Source organism: Chamaea fasciata, unplaced genomic scaffold, assembly GCF_029207755.1.
Source record: "Chamaea fasciata isolate MVZ Bird 193981 ecotype frontalis unplaced genomic scaffold, bChaFas1.0.hap1 SCAF_8, whole genome shotgun sequence".
Taxonomy (NCBI): Eukaryota; Metazoa; Chordata; class Aves; order Passeriformes; family Sylviidae; genus Chamaea; species Chamaea fasciata.
Window position 1 is genome coordinate 22552572 of NW_027094093.1, and position 18408 is coordinate 22570979.

At 39.3% G+C, this 18408-nt stretch overlaps 1 protein-coding gene across 2 annotated transcripts in view; it reads right to left on the minus strand.

Annotated features, from left to right (window-relative positions):
- Positions 1-3082: 3082 nt before the first annotated feature.
- The window catches only part of TANK (TRAF family member associated NFKB activator), a 28386-nt gene continuing 13060 nt past the window's right edge, over positions 3083-18408 (minus strand). For both annotated transcript variants that reach the window (XM_066190068.1, XM_066190069.1), the window contains 5 exons: positions 14785-14964; positions 13403-13473; positions 11138-11256; positions 8900-9480; positions 3083-4594 (listed from right to left, as the gene is read on the minus strand). In XM_066190068.1, coding sequence (XP_066046165.1) covers positions 4427-4594; positions 8900-9480; positions 11138-11256; positions 13403-13473; positions 14785-14964 — 1119 coding nt within the window. In that variant the 3' untranslated portion in view covers positions 3083-4426. The remainder of the gene's footprint in view (positions 4595-8899; positions 9481-11137; positions 11257-13402; positions 13474-14784; positions 14965-18408) is intronic.

An 18408-nucleotide genomic window follows, 5' to 3' on the forward strand; every position in this document is an offset into this window, starting at 1 on the left:
CCTCAGAAAGCATTTCTGCTGTCTCTGCAGACCCTGTTGCACTGTTTGTGAAAGGGAATGGTTGTTCCTGGTCTGAGACAGGGCCAGACCTTTTAGTACCTCCTCACAAGGCACACACTGTGTACATGCAAAGTCATTCAGGCTTGCAAGGCCAGGCAATCCAAGAGGCAAAAGGCAGTGGTGAAGAGAGGCTGTACCACTTGCTTACTGCATGTTTTAGCATTCCGGTCTCTAGTTCCTGCGCAGGGCTGAGAGGGCAATGAGCCCCCGGAGTCCATCAGTAATTGGCACAGCTCTGCATTTCCCTCACCTCGGCGGCCTGGTCCGGGGTGCGGCAATAGATTGTCTCTCACGGGGCAGCCTGCTGCGCTGCCGGCTCTGGCCTGGCCTCCGGCGGGGCGGCCGCCGGGAGGTCAGCCCGGAGACCCGACAGGACTCGTACGAAGAGCTCCTCGCCTCTGCCCCTTGCGGGGAGCGCATTGACGGGCTCCTGCCAGCCCGGGCGCCAAGGGCGAGCTCTGAAATCTACCACTGATACCCAGCAGCCTGCCAGGTCCCCCGGGTGCCGCCAGCCCCGCTGCGCGGTCCCGCTGGAACTCTCTCTGGGTTACCACCTATGCCGGGTGCGGTGCCGCCTGCTGCGGAGGGGCCGGGTAGCGTTGGGCTTGCCATGCGGCCAGCGAGAAGGAGGGATCGCGGCAGGCAGGCAGGCGGAGGGAAGGAAGCAAGGAGGCCGGGCTGATTAGCATGCAGCAGCGCTAGCAAGCCCGGCTCCATTGTTTTAACACCTCCCCTCTCCTCCGCGCCAATCTGTCACCGTTCAGCAGGCGAACGCTGCTGCCTCGAATGCTGCTCTTCTCAAATGAGACGGATAATTAGCTGCCCCGCACGAATGGCGCACTCTTCTCACCCCTGATTGCTATCACCTTCTTGCTCCTGGCAGTTTTGACACCTCGTAATCAGCCTGCTGCTTTTTCTCTTTTCTTTCCCTATTTCTGATTTTTTTCTCCCCCTTCCTTTTTTTTCTTTTTTTTTTTCTTTTTTTTTTTTTTTTAATGCAATCCCAGTTGCCATTTGGATTGAGACTCCTCTGTTGAGTTAACCTTGTATGATTGCGGGGGAAAGGGGAATGTACGGTAGGGAGGGGAAGAAATCGCCTCCTCTGAGTCTCATCTGCTGAGTGAACCATGGGTGGGGGTAGAAGCATCTCGGTTTGATCCTCCAGTGCTTTTGTTCGTAAGGGGGAACAGCCTCTCCTGAGCATCCTCTGAATTAATATTATCTCGGATGGGGAAGGATCGTGTGTTGAGCGACTCCTCCGCTCAGTTAATGGAGAAAAGACTGCATTTCTATTATCTGGTTAGATACAGCCATACGGGGAAGGGATTTTAAAAGCAAGTTCACAAGGCCAGGAAGCTCCCTCTTCCTCCCAGATAGGCAGGGGAAGGAGGGTAACTTCCTCAGCCTTTAGAGCGAATTCACGGTTTCATGGGAGTCGGAAGAGAGATCTGATTGGAGTGCGAGATGGGAGAGGGAACTTCTTTCCTTCTGATTCTAGAGAAATAAGAAATCTCAGTTAATGCTCTGGTGATTTCTGCGAGATTTTAAAAAACAAGAGGACTCGTGGAATCTGTCATAGGAGCGTTTTCCTCTCCTCTAACAAGCAGTGACAGTCTAATTACTGGAGCTACGAGCAGCTGTCGAGTTAGCCGGAGAGACAGAGGAGCTTCATGTGTTCTACCCGGCCGCCGGCACTGAGCCCTCGCAGCAGGCTGAGGCAGCCGTACCGCCGCAGTGTCCTTCAGAGAGCTCCCGATAGGAATTTCACTCAGAGAGCTCCCGATAGGAAACGGGAGCAGTTTGTTTCTTTGCGAGCGCTTCTGCGAACGCTGGCTGTGAGCGCGGGGGGTTCACGCGTGGCGCACCGTCAGCGCGGGGCGGGGTGACAATGAACTCTTGCGGGAGCCCTGAAACTGCTCCAGCCCCGGGGCTGCCCCGGCGAGGGCTCCGCTGGCCCTGGCGGAGTTGGAATTCGGTAGAACACCTTGGCACGAGTTTGCTGCTCTTCCTGTCCTCTCAAGTTCCTTCCACCATATTTATTATTTTTATTGACATTCTACTTCCCATTTGGATTCAACCTCCTCTGCCGGGTTGAGCTTGTGCGGAAGAGGGAGGGAAGAGGAGGACTACTGAGCCTCCTCTGGTGAGTGTAATAAAGCAGATGTCCCTGCTGGCAGCAGCAGCCGCCTCCAGGAAAGCTGTATAAGGGGGGCCCATTCGGGGACCGCACTCTCCTTCCACTCCGAGTCGCTCACAACTGCTTAGCGTGAGATCTATTTATTTATTTATTTATTTATTTATTTATTTATTTATTTATTTATTTATTTAAAACTAAACACTGCAAGCGCTCCTCGCAGTGGTCTGATCGGCGAGCCTATCTGGATGCCCTCAGGCAGCAACAGTTTTACGCACGCAGGATTAAACAGCTTCCTAAAACGCCGCACTAGGCAGGAGCCCACACAGTGGGAGATGGATGGGTTGTGCTGGTCGACGAGACTTTGGTCAGCCGTGTTCCCCGCACCTCCTGCCGCCCTCCCCGCTGTGTCCTGGCTGCGGGAGACCCCAGGCTGCCTCCAGCAACAAAGAGCCTTGTCCCCGCGGGGACTCGGGCTCGGCTCAGGGCTCCCGGCTCTGCCAGCTCAAGGGCTCCTGGGGAAAACGCATCCACGCGTGGGGCGGGGGGGGGGAGAAACAGATGACTTTATTTTCTTCAAAGGTGATTCGCAGTTTGTGCATCTCTTCATAACGCGAGCTTCTGAGCTCGAATTTCACGGCTGAGAGGACGAGTCGGTGCTGCGTGTCGGGCTGGCTGGAGATGTGCGAATCCTCGTCTCCTCCTCCCAAGGCTGGAACTTGCGCCTCTCCCGGGCACCACCCCCAGCCGCGCTCTCCGGGGAAGTGCTTCACACTCCGCACGGCGCGGCCGCGGCCCAACATCGCCCCTTCAGCGCTGCGGACCGGCAGGGTTCGGAGCGCCGAAGAGTAACAAACTCTTCCTCCAGGTCAAGTAGCAGACGTGCACTGTACACTGCTCTTTATTAGAGTACACTCTGTTGACAGCCCGTCACAAGCATGACATGTTTAAAATAGAGAAAATAATTGCAGAAAAATCCGTCTCTAAAAATTTCGCAGGTGTTAATTCTTCCAGAAACTTGTCACCTGCAAACAAATCTTTAAAAAGTGTTATGCTTTGCTGCTATGAAAATATTAATGCTAATTATCCATATCGGGGCCAATTTCTATATTCAGTTCAAATGCAGAAAGCAAGCACCCTTTATCATTAATTTAAAATACTTGGCAACACCCCTATTTTTAAATTTGATATCAGTAAATCCAGAAAATGTGCAAACTTTATCAGACTTCAATGTTTCAACTAAACACAAATTTTAATTGCATTGAGAAAGCCACTAAGCATATTCAGGTTAAAAATAAAGTCACTGACATTTGGGTGATTAGGTTTTCCCCTTTTCTTTCTAGTCTGTACCAGACTTGGGCAATCCATCACAGAAGACCAGAAGGGAAGGCAAATAATCTTTGGTATTATTAGTTTTGGGGAAAGTTTAACCTTTTTCTATCCTTCATATTAATATAACATGTTCCCTGAAAGCATTTTTAGTAATTATTAATGCTACAAAGGTACATGAACAAGATAAATTTTTTTTTGTAACATGTAACAGATACTCATAAAATCATTACGGTTCTATTTCGGCAAAAGGGTCATTTCTGTGTTACTTTTGATTACATGCTTTAGTAAAAAATTCATCTGGGAAAGTCAACCATTCATTTATGTTACTAGTGAACAGGCCCACCCTAATTCTGGCGCACCTGGATTCAATGATTATTATAATTTTACAACAATCTGAATTAAGAGGTTCAGTATTGTAAGTTAAATTTGGAAATTATACAATATAAATGAAAAATGAGGGCCTACTTATCTTCCTGTTTACTTCAGGGAGAACACAATCACATCAGTGGATATTGTAAAAAAAAAAAAAAAAATCCTAGCATTACACCAATTTTTGCCAGCCAGATTAAGGCATTAATCCTGCATGTCTACACTCATAAATACAGTCACAACTTCAGGCCTATTCAGGCAAAGATTAATTGGGGAAAAAAAAAAAAAAGTATTTGACATCACTCTCAAAGTTAATAGTGAAGCATAACAAGCAATAATGTGGATTATACTACTGAGTGACTTAGTTTCATTTTGCCTTGTCAAAAGACAACTAAAAATGTGCTTATCTGACAAACAATTTCAGTCATGAGTTCTTGTTACAAGAAGTCTTAATTCTTAAACTCTTACATCTATTGAATAAAAAAATGTATAAATGTATGCAAAAACAGTGAACCATTGAATTCTCATATATTAAGACTGTACTTTAAAGTGGGAATTGAGATGCCGAAGAAAATCTTCCTTAGATGTTAGAGATGGTGGGAAAACTTCTCGACAGAATTCACATATTCCACACTGATTCAGTTCAGAGTCTGCATATGCTTGTGCCAGCAAATCATTGTCTTGAGGCTGCCAAATGGGCTAAAAGAAACAGAAAATTATTGTTGCTGAGGTTTACAATGTGGTTTACATTATACTATAGTTTATATTTATATTTTAAAAAATACCTGACTCTTTGAATTAGGATTTCTTTACACCTGCCTGGCCAGAGACATTAACTAGAGAGTTCTCATTTAAGAAAAGCAAGATAGGACTTTGTTTTTTTTAAGGTTTTATAAACACACTATTCTTGAAAATATTTAAAAATACCATGGTATCTATTAATGATAAATATTGCTATGAGCAGAAATCTGTAATATCAGTCTGGTACATACTAAAGCTTTTCTTTAACTTTGCATTTCAGTATTTTACTGTAGAAATCATACTATAGAATAGCCATTTAGCAGAAGTGAGAAAATGCATTTTAGCTTAGAATAAAATGTTTCTTTTACAGAGTTAGTAGGATTCATATTTTATTTCCATTTTTATTGACATACAAAAAGTTTTCAGTTTACTTCAAAAATTACTACACCTATGTCATGGCTTAAGGTACTTATTTGCTCTGGCTGCCTTTTAGTATAAATGTGTCATAAATAATCTTGTTTGGGATTCCTCCTGCCATGACAGCATCAAACTCATTGGTACCATCTAAATATCTATCCATGCATCCAGGCTATTCTGTAAAATACATTGTATTTGGTTCAGCAGCTGCACTGCTCTTGGTCCTTGAGCTAGTTAGTTTCAAGCTAGCAAGACTGTTTATTCAACACTGGAATTGAAGGCACTTAAGCTCAGAGTCTAAGTGTACACTATTTAGAATCATACCAAATAAGAATCAAAAAGTCTTCTATCAGTTTTCAAAGTAAAGTTAAAACTTAAGTTTCATAAATTCAGTATTAGCAACGCATTATCAAATAGTTACGTTACATATAATGTAATATATACCTTATGCCAGGACAATCAGGTTTTGAGTAAATTGAAAACCAAATGCATCCTGTTGTGACTACAAAGTAGAAAGAATGGCAGCAAGCTGGTATGAGCTCTGTGTGGGGATGGAACTTTGAAGAGTGTGCCCTACAAGGTTTTTTTTTGCTCAGCTTTTTCCTCTTGCTTCACTCACACATGGGAAGGCAAGGAAGAATACTTTACAAAGTCGTTTCTTTAAAAGTTTCATATTTCTTGCCACTGATACCCATGATTCTTAATTTTCAGCTCTTCTTTAACTTTCATCATGCCAAATAGTTACAATCCCTTGTTTATTTCTCCCACAGCAACCCCCTGTAAAACTAAGCTGGCTTTCACAGCAGCTAAACCTTTTTAAACCACCCTGAACTTCTTGGGAGTCAATTTCCTGCCCGTTCTGTATTTAAACAGTGTTTAGCTTATCACATAGCAATAGCAGATTTACTGTCTTTCATTATGGTCAGCAATCCATATAATTAAATTGACTAATTAGTAATTAAGTGCAATCACACCACTTTTTTCAGCTCAAAGAGTCTACTTATTGTATGTTGCTGGTGTAAATTGCATATTAAATCCATCTAGACACTGACACACTTAAACAAGTTAACACACTTAAACACACCACATAAATGTGTTTAGAATTATTAGTTTCTGATATGATGTAAAGCACCATTTGAAAAAAAAGATAAAATAGTATTGTAAAAACTATTTGTCATCTTGGAAACATAACAAGGGGAGGTACCCATCCAGCAACCCCCACACACAGGCACTTAACTTCCATTTCTTGAGTGCTAAGCTTGCGCTTAATATCCTTGTCAGAACAGGGATCTATTTAAGCAGACATTCAATTTCAAAAACATTAATATTGATATTAATTGACTACTAATTTGCTTTTAAGATCATGAGCATACTTGGAAGTATTTTGGTGGAAACAACTCCCTCAAACTGCAAATACCAATAAACATGTGCATCTATATGAAAGTCTCAGCTAAATGTAGTCTGTAAAATCCTAGGTTCACTAATATCCATGTTTATTTTAATCTACTGCTCTTTTCAGTCACGTTTTTTTTTTTAAGTTACATTTTAAGAAAACAGTACTGAGTTTTTAGATTTAGTATCCACATAGAAGGAAAGAGCTAAATTTATTACACCAACTGAGAGCAGTTCCAAGAACTTGCTGTTGCCAAATCTATTGCATTTATGGGGTTTTCCATTTTATAAGTTAACATATGTAGTAAATACTTGAAAGTTTTATCTACACTAGGAAAAAAAAAAAGAGGCATATAATTCTCTCCTTTTTGGCTTTTCCTTCATTTTTGGAGGGGATGATAGAAGCTGTAAGCAGCATAACCACCCCCTAGAAAGGTGGTAAAAATACTAAGAACAAGTTTATGCATAAATTTTGCTAAGGTTAACACAGTGAGAAGGGCATGTATACAAGTAACTTTAAAAAAAATTACTATTTTAATCTACATATATATTAGCTGTGACCAAATCTTTAGCACAATTTACAGTCAGAAAAAAACCTTTAGAACTGAGTCCAATTAATTGGGAAAAATACTTAAAAGCCTATTTTGAAAGCAGCTGAATAAAGGTGATGGATATTTAAATATACTGATATACATTAATGTACCTTTAATGTAGTCTAAAGTAATACTGGCTTGTTTCTAACAAACTTCTGGATAAGAAATAACATTTTAATCAATGCAGTGCTATTGTAGATATGACTTCAAATACTAACCAATTCACCGTTAGCTTTCTTTTCCTTTGAGTGAGCATTAGTACATCTTTCTCCACAAAACAGATCATTCACATTTTAAAAGCTGGCTCCAAATTAATTTTCTTATTTTGCAGAAATACCAATGGTCTAAGCCTTACTGCTATTCAACCACTGTTCTGTACTTTTAAAGCTGCATACTCCCCTTTCAATTTATAATCACATACCAGCTGTTTCACTTGCTGTAATGTACAATGCAGGGTGCCATCTATTGAAAAATGAATACACAGACTAACTAGTAAAAGAACAGGCTGGAGAGGGAATACAGAAAAGGAGGATAGTAACAAGCAATGGAGTAAATTCTTCGCAGTTCCACAGGAATTCTACTAGCAGTAAAATAAGTGTGTTAATTTGTTTCACTTAGTCACAATTTTACCTAAGAACCCAATGAAAAATACAATAAAAACAATAATTAATAACTTGGTAAAGAATTGAGATCTCCTACATTACAAATAGATATTTAAAATAGCTTTTGAAAAAATCAAACTTATAGTAGCAATCTTTCAATGCTTTAAAATTTTCACTCAAAAGTGGTTTGCAATAGAAAATCAAACTAGACTGGGTAAATTTTAGGAGAAGAAAACATCAAAGCTATCACATCCTACAACACTTTTCAAATGCTGGTTTTGCAGGTCATGCATTGACCAAATGGAGAGGTAAAGCTCTGCTGTTGCATGTACCTTGTCATTGGGAAAGAACATAAAACTTCATCCATGTAAATAGTAAAAATAGGTGAATTCCACCCTCAGAGAATTCCTAATTATCACTATTTGCTTATTCTTGAAAATCTGTCCTTTCACAAGGTACCAGAAAAGCCACAGAAATAAAAAACAAACAAACACAAAATCAGTTTAAAAAGCTCCAAGATTTTGTCAGCTTTCAGCTGAGACAGGACAGTACTCAGAGACATGAGTGTCAGAACATGCCAAAATGTTTTTCTGCATTACAGCTACTGGGCCTTGTTTTCGGAAGCTCCCATGTACTTCAGGTTATAACTGAACTTTAAGCCCAAATTACATACATAAATCTAAAATAAAGTATTTTAGCAAACTTTCCTTCATTTGAAAATGTAATTGGTTTTTTTTCCACAATGACAAAAATTTAAGTTTCTTAGAGCAGAGGAAAAGGGTATTGTTGATACCTCAGATTGAGAGAAAAAGTAGCTATTTTTTTCATAGTGAAAGTATTTATCTGTTTAGCTTTTTAATTGGTTCATTTTTCCTATTATCTGCTGTACATGAAAAACAATTAAAACAAATGTGTGCCCTATACAACTGAGATCAAGGGTAAAAAGAAAGCAATCTAGGGGGCAATTTAGGATTAATGACAGCTTTGAAATAGATATAGAAGCAATTAATATCTAGATGAACTGAAATTTGTAAAAGCATCCAGTGTTCATGTCTGCTTATATTCCTGACATTTCACTGGAAAAGCATCTTGAACACATCCTGCAGTATTAAGAATAAGAAATGACAGGAGATGTTGTCTTTAAAAAAGACTGATGAAGTTTCTTAGAGAATATATTAATCCAGTCTCAAAGATCTTTGCAAAAGGTGTGTATGAATCATTATCATTTTTTGAAATGTAGAATATTTATAGAAAGATACCTGATGAGGACCTCTGACGGTTGTTCCAGCAGCTTCTAAAGAAAAAATTACTTCAGGTACACACTGGTTTGTGTGCTTAGGTGCAAACGTGAAACCACTGTCTGTTGTTTTTAAACATGGTTTGTCACAGATATTTTCTATGGGCATCTTTGCATGATCTGAAGGGTTTGTTTTGTCAACAGTAGTTAAGCTTTGTAAAGCTGAGGTCATGAGATCAATGCCATGAGCTTCAAATGAGTTAGGTTCCAATTTACTGAGGTTAACAGCATGGTCTCTGTGCTCCAGGTTAAAATGATGATCTTGAAGCATGTTTTCAGATATACCAGTACAAGGAACTGTTGGTTTTTCCTGAGTGCTCTGCAAGAAAGCAGAGTCATTGTCTGTAGGTGGAAACTTGACATTAAATTTAGAAAGTGATTCTACAGAGTTGTTGTCCTCATCTTGGCCCACTCCTCTTGGTGTGATAGATGTGATGCATGATGCACCTCTATTTATATCCTTTATAACCCGAGGCTTAAAAAGCTCTTCTGCTTGTTCATCAGTTTTATCAGTGCACTGTATCGGCATGGAAAACTGTATTTCTGTGAAGAAAAAATGAAGAAAATATTAAATAGTCCATTGAAATATAGTTATTGAAAATGTGGTGTTGAGGGTTGTTTTTTTTTTGTCTTCCTTCCCTGCTTTTTTAACTGTTTATTTTCTCTTTAAAATCAAATTGAGGTGTAGTTTTCTTTCACAATAGTTTTCACACAAAAATGGTCAGAACAGAAATAAAAGGAAATACTGTCTTCTAGTAATTATATTTCTCTTTAATTTATGGTTATAAACATTTTTATTTTATTGAAAATTATGTTGTCCCATACTCTAAACACATACTTGCATGTTTGCTGAAGTGTTCTGGCAGAAATAGAAGCTGGAACCCAAACTATTTCACACACTGCCAGAAACATGCTAGGCACCATGAGCACGATTTTAGAAGGTATTCAGGTACCCATCTCCCACTGGTTTCCAAATTAGTTAAATATTTAAACTAAGTAACTCTTCAGAAATGGGACCGTGTTTTCCCTTTGAGCTGAGAACTCACCCTTCATTTTTGGCACTATATTAATAAAAATGGTAATGGTTACACCTAAGCAGGTGAGATAATAACTTCAGTAAAAACTGATTGTACAGCAGCCTTCTGACAGTGGAACACAGAAGGAACAAATCAAAGATTAAATCTATACAGATTTTGTCATGTGTACCTTTACACAGTTGACTTAAGCACTTCTTTTATCATCTATTTGACTTACATCATGTGTGGCTTTTCACACAGTTGAGTTAGGCACTTTGTTGGGAAAACAAAACCATTCTTGTAAAGTAAGTTGCCAAATACACTTCCTCTGAAATTCCTACCCCCAAATAATGAAGTTATTAGCATACAATCAGACTATCACAGTACGGTTCAGACAGAGCAATTCGAAGCAACAAGATACACGTCAGCACTTCATGTAACAAAACTTCAGTAATGGATGAACTAAATTAAAATCAAGTGCTGAAATCAGCATCTTTTGCATCAACTGTGTGCATCTGGCATGTGTTTATTGAAATCACATAAGAGTCTGATCCTACTATTAAGAAAAGTAAGTGAAGAATACCCATAGTAGCTTACATTGTATTAAAGGTAAGGATTAGCAGAACTGGACATTCAGGATCTCTTACAGTTTCAACAAAAATCAAGCCTTCCCTTTGTTTTCATGAACTGTTGGATTAAGCTCTTGTCCCATAAAAGAAAATGATATTTAAAAGTCTGCACAAGAAGTCTAGAAAATAAGTTCTCTGAGTCTCCTCAGTCCTGCAGTTTTCCTCTAACAGATATGGGGCTAGAGGCATTCATAGCAGACATCTTCTGAACTGACAGCTAAATTAAAAGCAAGCAAGTGCTGTCATTCACACAGTATGATGGGATATCACATGTAGTAAGTGCCTGCCTCTCACTCCAAGGGACAAAACAATTACAAGAGCCATTGATGTGATGACTGTCTTTTATAGCATGTGATTTGGAGCATTCGTCATAGAATGCCAAAACTGGCGGTGCGTTTTCTTGGTGAAATACTGAGCACCATGTGAACAGACTTGAAAAAGGCAGATGGTAAACAGTGGAAGTACTTCTATGTATGTGTAATTTGCAGTATTTTCAAATATAAAGCAAAGCTTTCAAACAGTTGAATCACAATAAGAGCTTAAGTATGATATTACCAGTTTCAGGTTCTGGCTTTATCTTAAATATACTCAGTTGGTCTGTTTGTTCCCTGGCTAGCATACATATTCGATGACACTCTTCTTTCATGTCCTGGAAAATGGTCTCCAGATTCTCTCTGGAAGATCAAAATTGTAAATTAAAGAGTCAACCAAATCAGCTTGTTGTGACCTTTAATCTAGTCACACCCACAAACCAAAGAAAAACAATAGTATAAGCTATTTTTCTTGGATATCTTGTTCCTCAACATATGTATACATATTTTTGCTCTCAGTAAAAGCAAGCAGAAAAAGGAAAAGGAAATGTTGTTAAAGAGTTTGTTTAGTTGTATCATACACATATATTTTGAACATAGGAACTGACCCTGCAAGGACCATCCCCAAAAATCCAGCCTTTCAGTTCTTTCAGTCTTTCAGGTATTTTGTGGAAGAGTTTATTTTTTCCAAGGGTACTGTTTCCACCTCAGTTCTAGGGAAAATAAGATGCTGCCACTATTAGCATTAATTTTTTTCTGTTGTTGCCAGAGCACTTCAGACTGCAGAAGAAGGAACACACAAGCATTTGGTACAGCTCTTTCCTTCTCTGTCTACCTTGCATTTTGGTGAGGAGTTTGTGAATTCATTCCCTCTGGTTTCGTTCAATATCATATGACATTTCTTTTTATTCTGAGAGATGTATTGTATTATAACTTTTCCAGAGTATCATATTGAAATCTGATATTTAGTTATCTGCAGTGAGGATGGTAAAAATAGTTCATGTTGGTGTGAGTTTATTTTCCCAAAGGCAATGTTATTTAGTTACTGATGCATCCATAAAATTCCACTGTGAAATTTTGATAAAGTTGCTGAGTAATTTATATTTTAAAGCACAATATAATGGATTTTATATAATGAACTTCAAAGATAAAAAAGTGAAGTTGGATTTGTGTTCTCTTTTGCATCATTACATCAAAAGATCTCAAAAGGGATTTTTCTTTAATCCAGTGAATTGTGTTCTCTTTTTATTGCTCATTCATATAGCAATCAGACTGAGTTCCTACTTCCGTCGTGTTTCTCTCTTTGAAGACACAAATGTCTATTTGTATCTCATTTGAAAAAAAGATCTACAGAAGTATTTAAAATTGCTACTGTTAACACATTCTGATGTTTTTCCAGATATTTTGATAAATAAGACATTAAAAAAAAAATGAAGTTTCTAATCAGAACTTTAAAATATAGCTATAATTAGATGAAGCAGTCTTAATTTGCTAGACATTTGTGGTACTATAATCTTACTAGTGTAAGATTACCGGTAATCTTACCAGTCACATACTTCTTTCCAAGAAAACAGTAAAGTAAGGAAGCTATTTGAGAGCAGGGAGACAGAAGACAGCTAAAGGTTTTTATTTTTTAGATATAAATCATAAAGACAAACAAGTCTTTTTTACATTATTGTGAAGTCTTATTTCCTCTCTTTCTTATCATAAAAGAGTAGTGAGCCAGACTAAAGATCAATGTGGTTCACTTAGCCTATGTATGGGAGTGGTGAAAAGAAGATGCCTAGGCAAGAGAATAAGAAGACAGCAAGAATTTGATACTTTCCCTTAATACTCCCCATACCTCACCTTAGAGAATCTTCTATTTGACCCCAGCAAAGTTGTTAAAAGTGGTGTTACCGCCTATCCTGTGAAAAATGCAAACCTAAGATTTTGGCCAGTATTTTTCCAAAATCACTGGCAGAAGAGGAAATCTACTGTTTTTGACCCCTTGGTCATAGCAAGGGCTTGCTGGCTTCAGCTTACAGATAAACTTGGTTTCAAACGATCTCATTTAGGATGGATCAGGCCAAGAATTATTTCTTCACGCTGCCTATCAGACCTCTTCCTGGCAGCACAGCAGGCTCCTGTGCTGCGCTGCCATCATTTAATCCATAATGGCTGTACATTCCTGTCCAGAAGAGTCAATCCAAGGCAGTTAATGCTTATCCAAACCCCAGCTTTAACATCCACTGCTGTTTCCCAGAGTTTAACCTCCTGCTGAACCAAGTGGCTATCTTCCTCCCTCCCAGCTAAGCCCTCCATACTTGTAAAGGCCCAGCTATGATTCCACATAGTTGTTGGCTCTATTATCTTCCTGCATTAGCTCTTTGACCTTTGATGCTCCCCCCTCCTGATTCCCTGCCCAGCCAGTTTTTAAGGTACTGGGTAGAAAAGAGGGCAATAGTTGGCCATACTTAATTGCAGAAAAGCCAAAAGCAAATTTGAAAAATGCTGCGGAAGTAATTACCTTTCAGGTGAAATACAAGAGTTCCCTAGAGATAATTCAGGCTTATCTGGAACAACTTTCTTACTTTTCCCCTGGAAGTAAAATATGAAAATATTGAGCACGTTAGCATATTAATTTTGTGCTTCACCTTGATATGAATAAAAATGTCACGGGGTCCTTCACCTATTCTTGTTGAAAGCTTTGTCAAAAGCTTTGTCAAAAGCTTTGTCAAAGCATTGTCAAAATGAAAAAAGCAGTTTGTATGAAATTCCTAGTTCCTTTTAGGTTAACTTATTAACTCAGTGTGGCATTTCTCTGCTCATACTCCCTTGAAAGGGAACTAGTTCTAAGAATATTGCTTGATTGTAATTCATTTTCAGTCACGTATAAAGTAAGATTCTGTCTTTTGTATAAGCTTGTTACCCAGCTATTTTTCCTCTTAAAAATCAGTTTATTCACTGAAAATTTCAATGAACACATTGGAAGCTAATATGTCAGGAGTTCTAGCAGTTTTTAAAATAAGTTATTAACTTTGACTACCACCGTGTGGTTCACTCCAGAATTACATGGTTTTACATCTGCCAGGCATTACGGGAAGTTTTCATAATAACCAGTCACCAAGCTGCAGTTCCACTGCAGCTACATTACCAGATGGCCTGGGTAGTTCATATGTGCTCCAAGTCAGACACGAACTTGAGCATGCCTGCCAAATCAGCTGATTTCAAAGATGTGTAAGCTTAGAAATCTGCATAAGCTGAAACTTTGCCTATAAGCACAGGTGTGTCTTACCTGTATGGCTGAAGTGCGGCTGCAGCTCCTGTAGATGCATTTGAGCTGCCTTACACCCAGCAACACAGAATACAAGTCCTTGCCACAGTAAGCCAAGCAATGCTTAGGAAGTCTAATAGCAACAAGTTCCCTGTTGCTGTGCTCCTCCCTATACCTGTGTTCACTTTAAATTAGGTATCTAATATGTGCATTCATGGTTAGAGTCACACAATGACTGCACTCTAGCTATCCCACAAGGACAGAATAGTACCCTGGATGCTATTCTGTAACAAAAATATGGTGGCATAAAAATGAAAAAATCAACTCAGTTTTGGTGAAAACTTCCAACTGAAAATTATAAACCAGAAATGCTAATCTGGAGTTTTCACAAACATGAAAATTTTCAAGACATACCATAAAATAATTAACATACCAACTAACCAATATGTATTTAATGGTGTTTCCTTTGTGCTTTGTACAATTTGACAATTTCCTAGTATTTATAAAATGATGAAATATAAAATAAGTTTATTAGAATAATTAGTATGAATTCAAAATATTTCATGTTTGAAAGAAGTAACAATTTACAAATGTTTGTTATTTTTATTTTATCTCTACTTGGTTTCTTATCTTACCTCTCTTTTATACGTTGGCATCTGTATACCCTTTTGTGCTTCATTTAATTCTTGCAATCTGCTTTCCAGATTCCTTATTTTATCATCTTGATTGGAAATAATAGATAAAAGTTTCCTTTCCTTTTGATTGCTTTTGTCCTCAAGTTGCTTCAATTTCATGCTCTCACTTTCTAACTGCTCCTAAAAAATAATTTTAGAAACACCAGTGCAATTAATAAATTTGAGGCTTGTGGAATATCACTATTCAGCAGTCTATAATAAGCTTAATGTAGGTTATGTATCATAAGTAAGGGTCAGTCTTGTTTATTACATTAATAATTTTCAATTGATAAGAAAGACTTTCTACCACTAAACATAGCTGTAACTCATCATAGGTATTACTCAAAACAACTGTATCTTCTGAATTTCTGAAAGTTATATTAGTGTTTATACAAAATAAAGAGTTTCTCAGTTCTCCTACTGTATCATTTACATTAACATTTTACGTAATATTCTGCATATATGATACATAAAATAGCATTTAATTAATTTCAATCTTATACCATTTTGAATATGGTGACAATTCTGCAAATTGAGCAAACCCAAGAACACAATCTCACAGGCTCCTAGAGTATCTCTAAATGGAAGGGACTCATACGAGTCAAGTCCAACACCCTGCTCTTCACAGAACTACCTAAACCTAAACCACAGAACTAAGACCATTGTCCAGACACTCTTCAAATTCCGAGAGGCTCGGTGCCATGATGGCTTCCCTGGAGAGCCCGTTCCAGTGACCCACAACTGTCCCGGTGAAGGACCCTTTCCTAATGTCCAACCTGAACTTCCCCTTATGTGCCTTCACTCCACTGCCTCGTCTCCTGTCACTGCTCACCAGAAAGGAGAGCAGCTCCTCCCCATCCATGGCCACCCTTGAGGGACTTGTCAACTGCGACGAGGTCACCCTGAGCCTTCCCTTTTCCAGGCTCAACAAACAAGTGACCTCAGCTTCTCCTCCTAATTCTTGCCCTCAAAACCTTTCACCACCTTGGTCGTGCCGGACATGCTGTAAAAGTGTGATGTCCTTTTTGTGGCACCCAAAACTGCACACAGTGCTCGAGGGGGGGCTACACCACTGCAGAGCAGAGCGGGACAATCCCACCCCTTGCCCAGCTGGCAATGCTGTGCCTGATGCCCCCAGGACACAACTGGCCCTTTTGGCTGCCTAGACACACTGTTAGCTCCTATCAACTTGCCATCTACCCAAACTGCAAGTCTCTTTCTGCAGGGCTGCTCTCCAGCCTCTCATCCTCCAATCTCTATGTATAACCAGGATTGTATTGCAAATATTTCAGTCCTATAAAGATTTGTGGAACAAAAAAGCCCTGGCTGCTCTCACTTTGATGATCCATCTAGTAATTCATGGAACTTCTAACTATGTGGGATTTTTGTGGAATAAAGAAGAAAATAACAGACAATTTTTAAAATATGCTCAAAGATAGTAGTTGCAAAAATTTTCAAGAAACAGTTAAAAACTGCTGCTATGAAACATAGTTGTTAGTTTATGGAATCTAGGGAACTGTATTCAGTGTCACAAAAAGTGTCCCCAACCCCTACGATTGTCCCTGCAAGAGAAGTAAGCCCAAAGGGTTAACTCTTAAAGAAGAATATAAGTGAAATGCATTTAAGTAGTCTGTAGACAGGTAGGGTAAGACAAAGAGGAAAGAAGCAGCTAAGTGCTTTTCCAAGACCTTTTGTTTTATTTTCAAATGGAACTACATAGGGTGAGGTTGTGCATTTGGGGATTAGGTAGGTAGGGGCAATCCTACAAGACAAAAACAGCCATGCAGGGATAGGTCCAGAGCTGGTTTACCAAGACACCAGCTGGCTAAGCATGCATGTGTGTACATGCAGCTGACACAACTGTTCAGCCTCAGAAAGTTATACTAGTTGGATAAAAAAGAAAACCTGTAAAAAATAGCTTTGAAGGTACTGGTTTACAGTCTCAATTTCAACTTTGAATAGCAAATCTACAGTAAGAGCTTCAATGTAACTCCAGACTTGGGTGGTATTTTAAGGATCCAGATTAAGCCTTATTCTGATTCTGCTCAGTGACTTCAAAACATTGTCTAAAAATGGCATGTTTCAATCCCAGCAAAACTCCTTAATCCTAACTCTTCTATGCTTTGCATTTCTGACAGGTCAAATTCAATTTCCCATTTAAATAAGGTAAGGGGATATAGCTTCTCCTGTGTTTTCCTTCATCATTATTTGTTGGAAATCCAAACACATAGGAAAAAGTTTTCATCAAAGATAACACTTGCCCTTGAGGAACTATTGTATCTTAAGGATTGTAAAATAACTCGCTGAGCCTGTGATACAGCATAATTTATCTCTTTGAGACTATTACAGCTTAAATTCCCATGTGAGCTTTCAAAGGCCTTCAGATAACTGGAGGCACAGCAGTAATGGCCAGTATTCTCCTCCATTTCTCCTACATCTGCAGGAAATGAGGACAAGATTTAAACAAGCAGGGAAAAGCCACACGAGAAAAGCCATGCAACATGTTACAGAGAAGACTTATCAGTACATATTGATGGAAATAGTCATTCATGTGCACCATCAGGATACCAGGAAAAACACTGAAGAAACAATTATACCTTTTAGGATCTTTCAATAATACAACCCTTCATTGTTTGATGATCTTAAGAGTTTCCAATACTGTGCCTGGTGGTTTGCAATGATGTGGTAATCCTTATAAACTGGCTGAAGATTACAAAGCTAATGCTTGATATACTTCATAAGCTTTATAAACTTTATAAATATGTCACACAATTCATACCTGCTCAGTTAAGTACTTGGCAACACAATGGATCTTTTAAGCATGCTGGTATTAGGTACCAGCAAAGTGGTTACACATGTATTATGAACAGATCGGTATCTTTCCTTTTGCAAAGGCTTTATAGGATCAGAGGATAACTGAAATTGGAAGGAACTTCCAGGTTTCTTTAGCTTCTAATCAAATCAGGGTCAGTTACAATGTCTGATCAGGTTACTCAGCTTGGTCTGGAATTTCCCAAGCATGGAGACTGCACAACCTCTCTGGGCAACCTTTTCCCATGCCTGGCTGTCCTCATGGTGAAAAGTTTTCCCCTATGTTCAGTCTGAACCTTTCCTGTTTCATCTGCCCATTGTCTCATCCTCCTGCCATGCACCACCATTAAGAGCCTGGCTCCATCTCCCCGATAACCTTAATGTAGGTACTGGAATGCTCTTAGCTTTCCCCAAAGCCACCTCTTCTCTGGACAAGAGCAGTTTCTGCATCTTCTCATGGGATATGTACACCAGCCCCTGGTTACCTCAGTGGGGCTTCTGCTGAACTCACTGTAGTTTCTCAATGTTTTTCCTGTACTGGAGGTCCCCAAGCCTGACGTACTATTCTAGATGCAGTCCAGTGAACACTGAATAGAAGGAGATATTCACTTCCCTGGGTGTGCTAGCTGTGCTCCTGTTAATACAACACAGGGAGCTGTTGCCCTTCTTTTCTGTCAGGACACACTGCTGGTTCATGCTCAAGATCTAACAAGATCCCAGCTTTTTTCCAGCAGAGCTGCTCCACAGCCAGTCAGCCCCCAGACTGCACTGCAG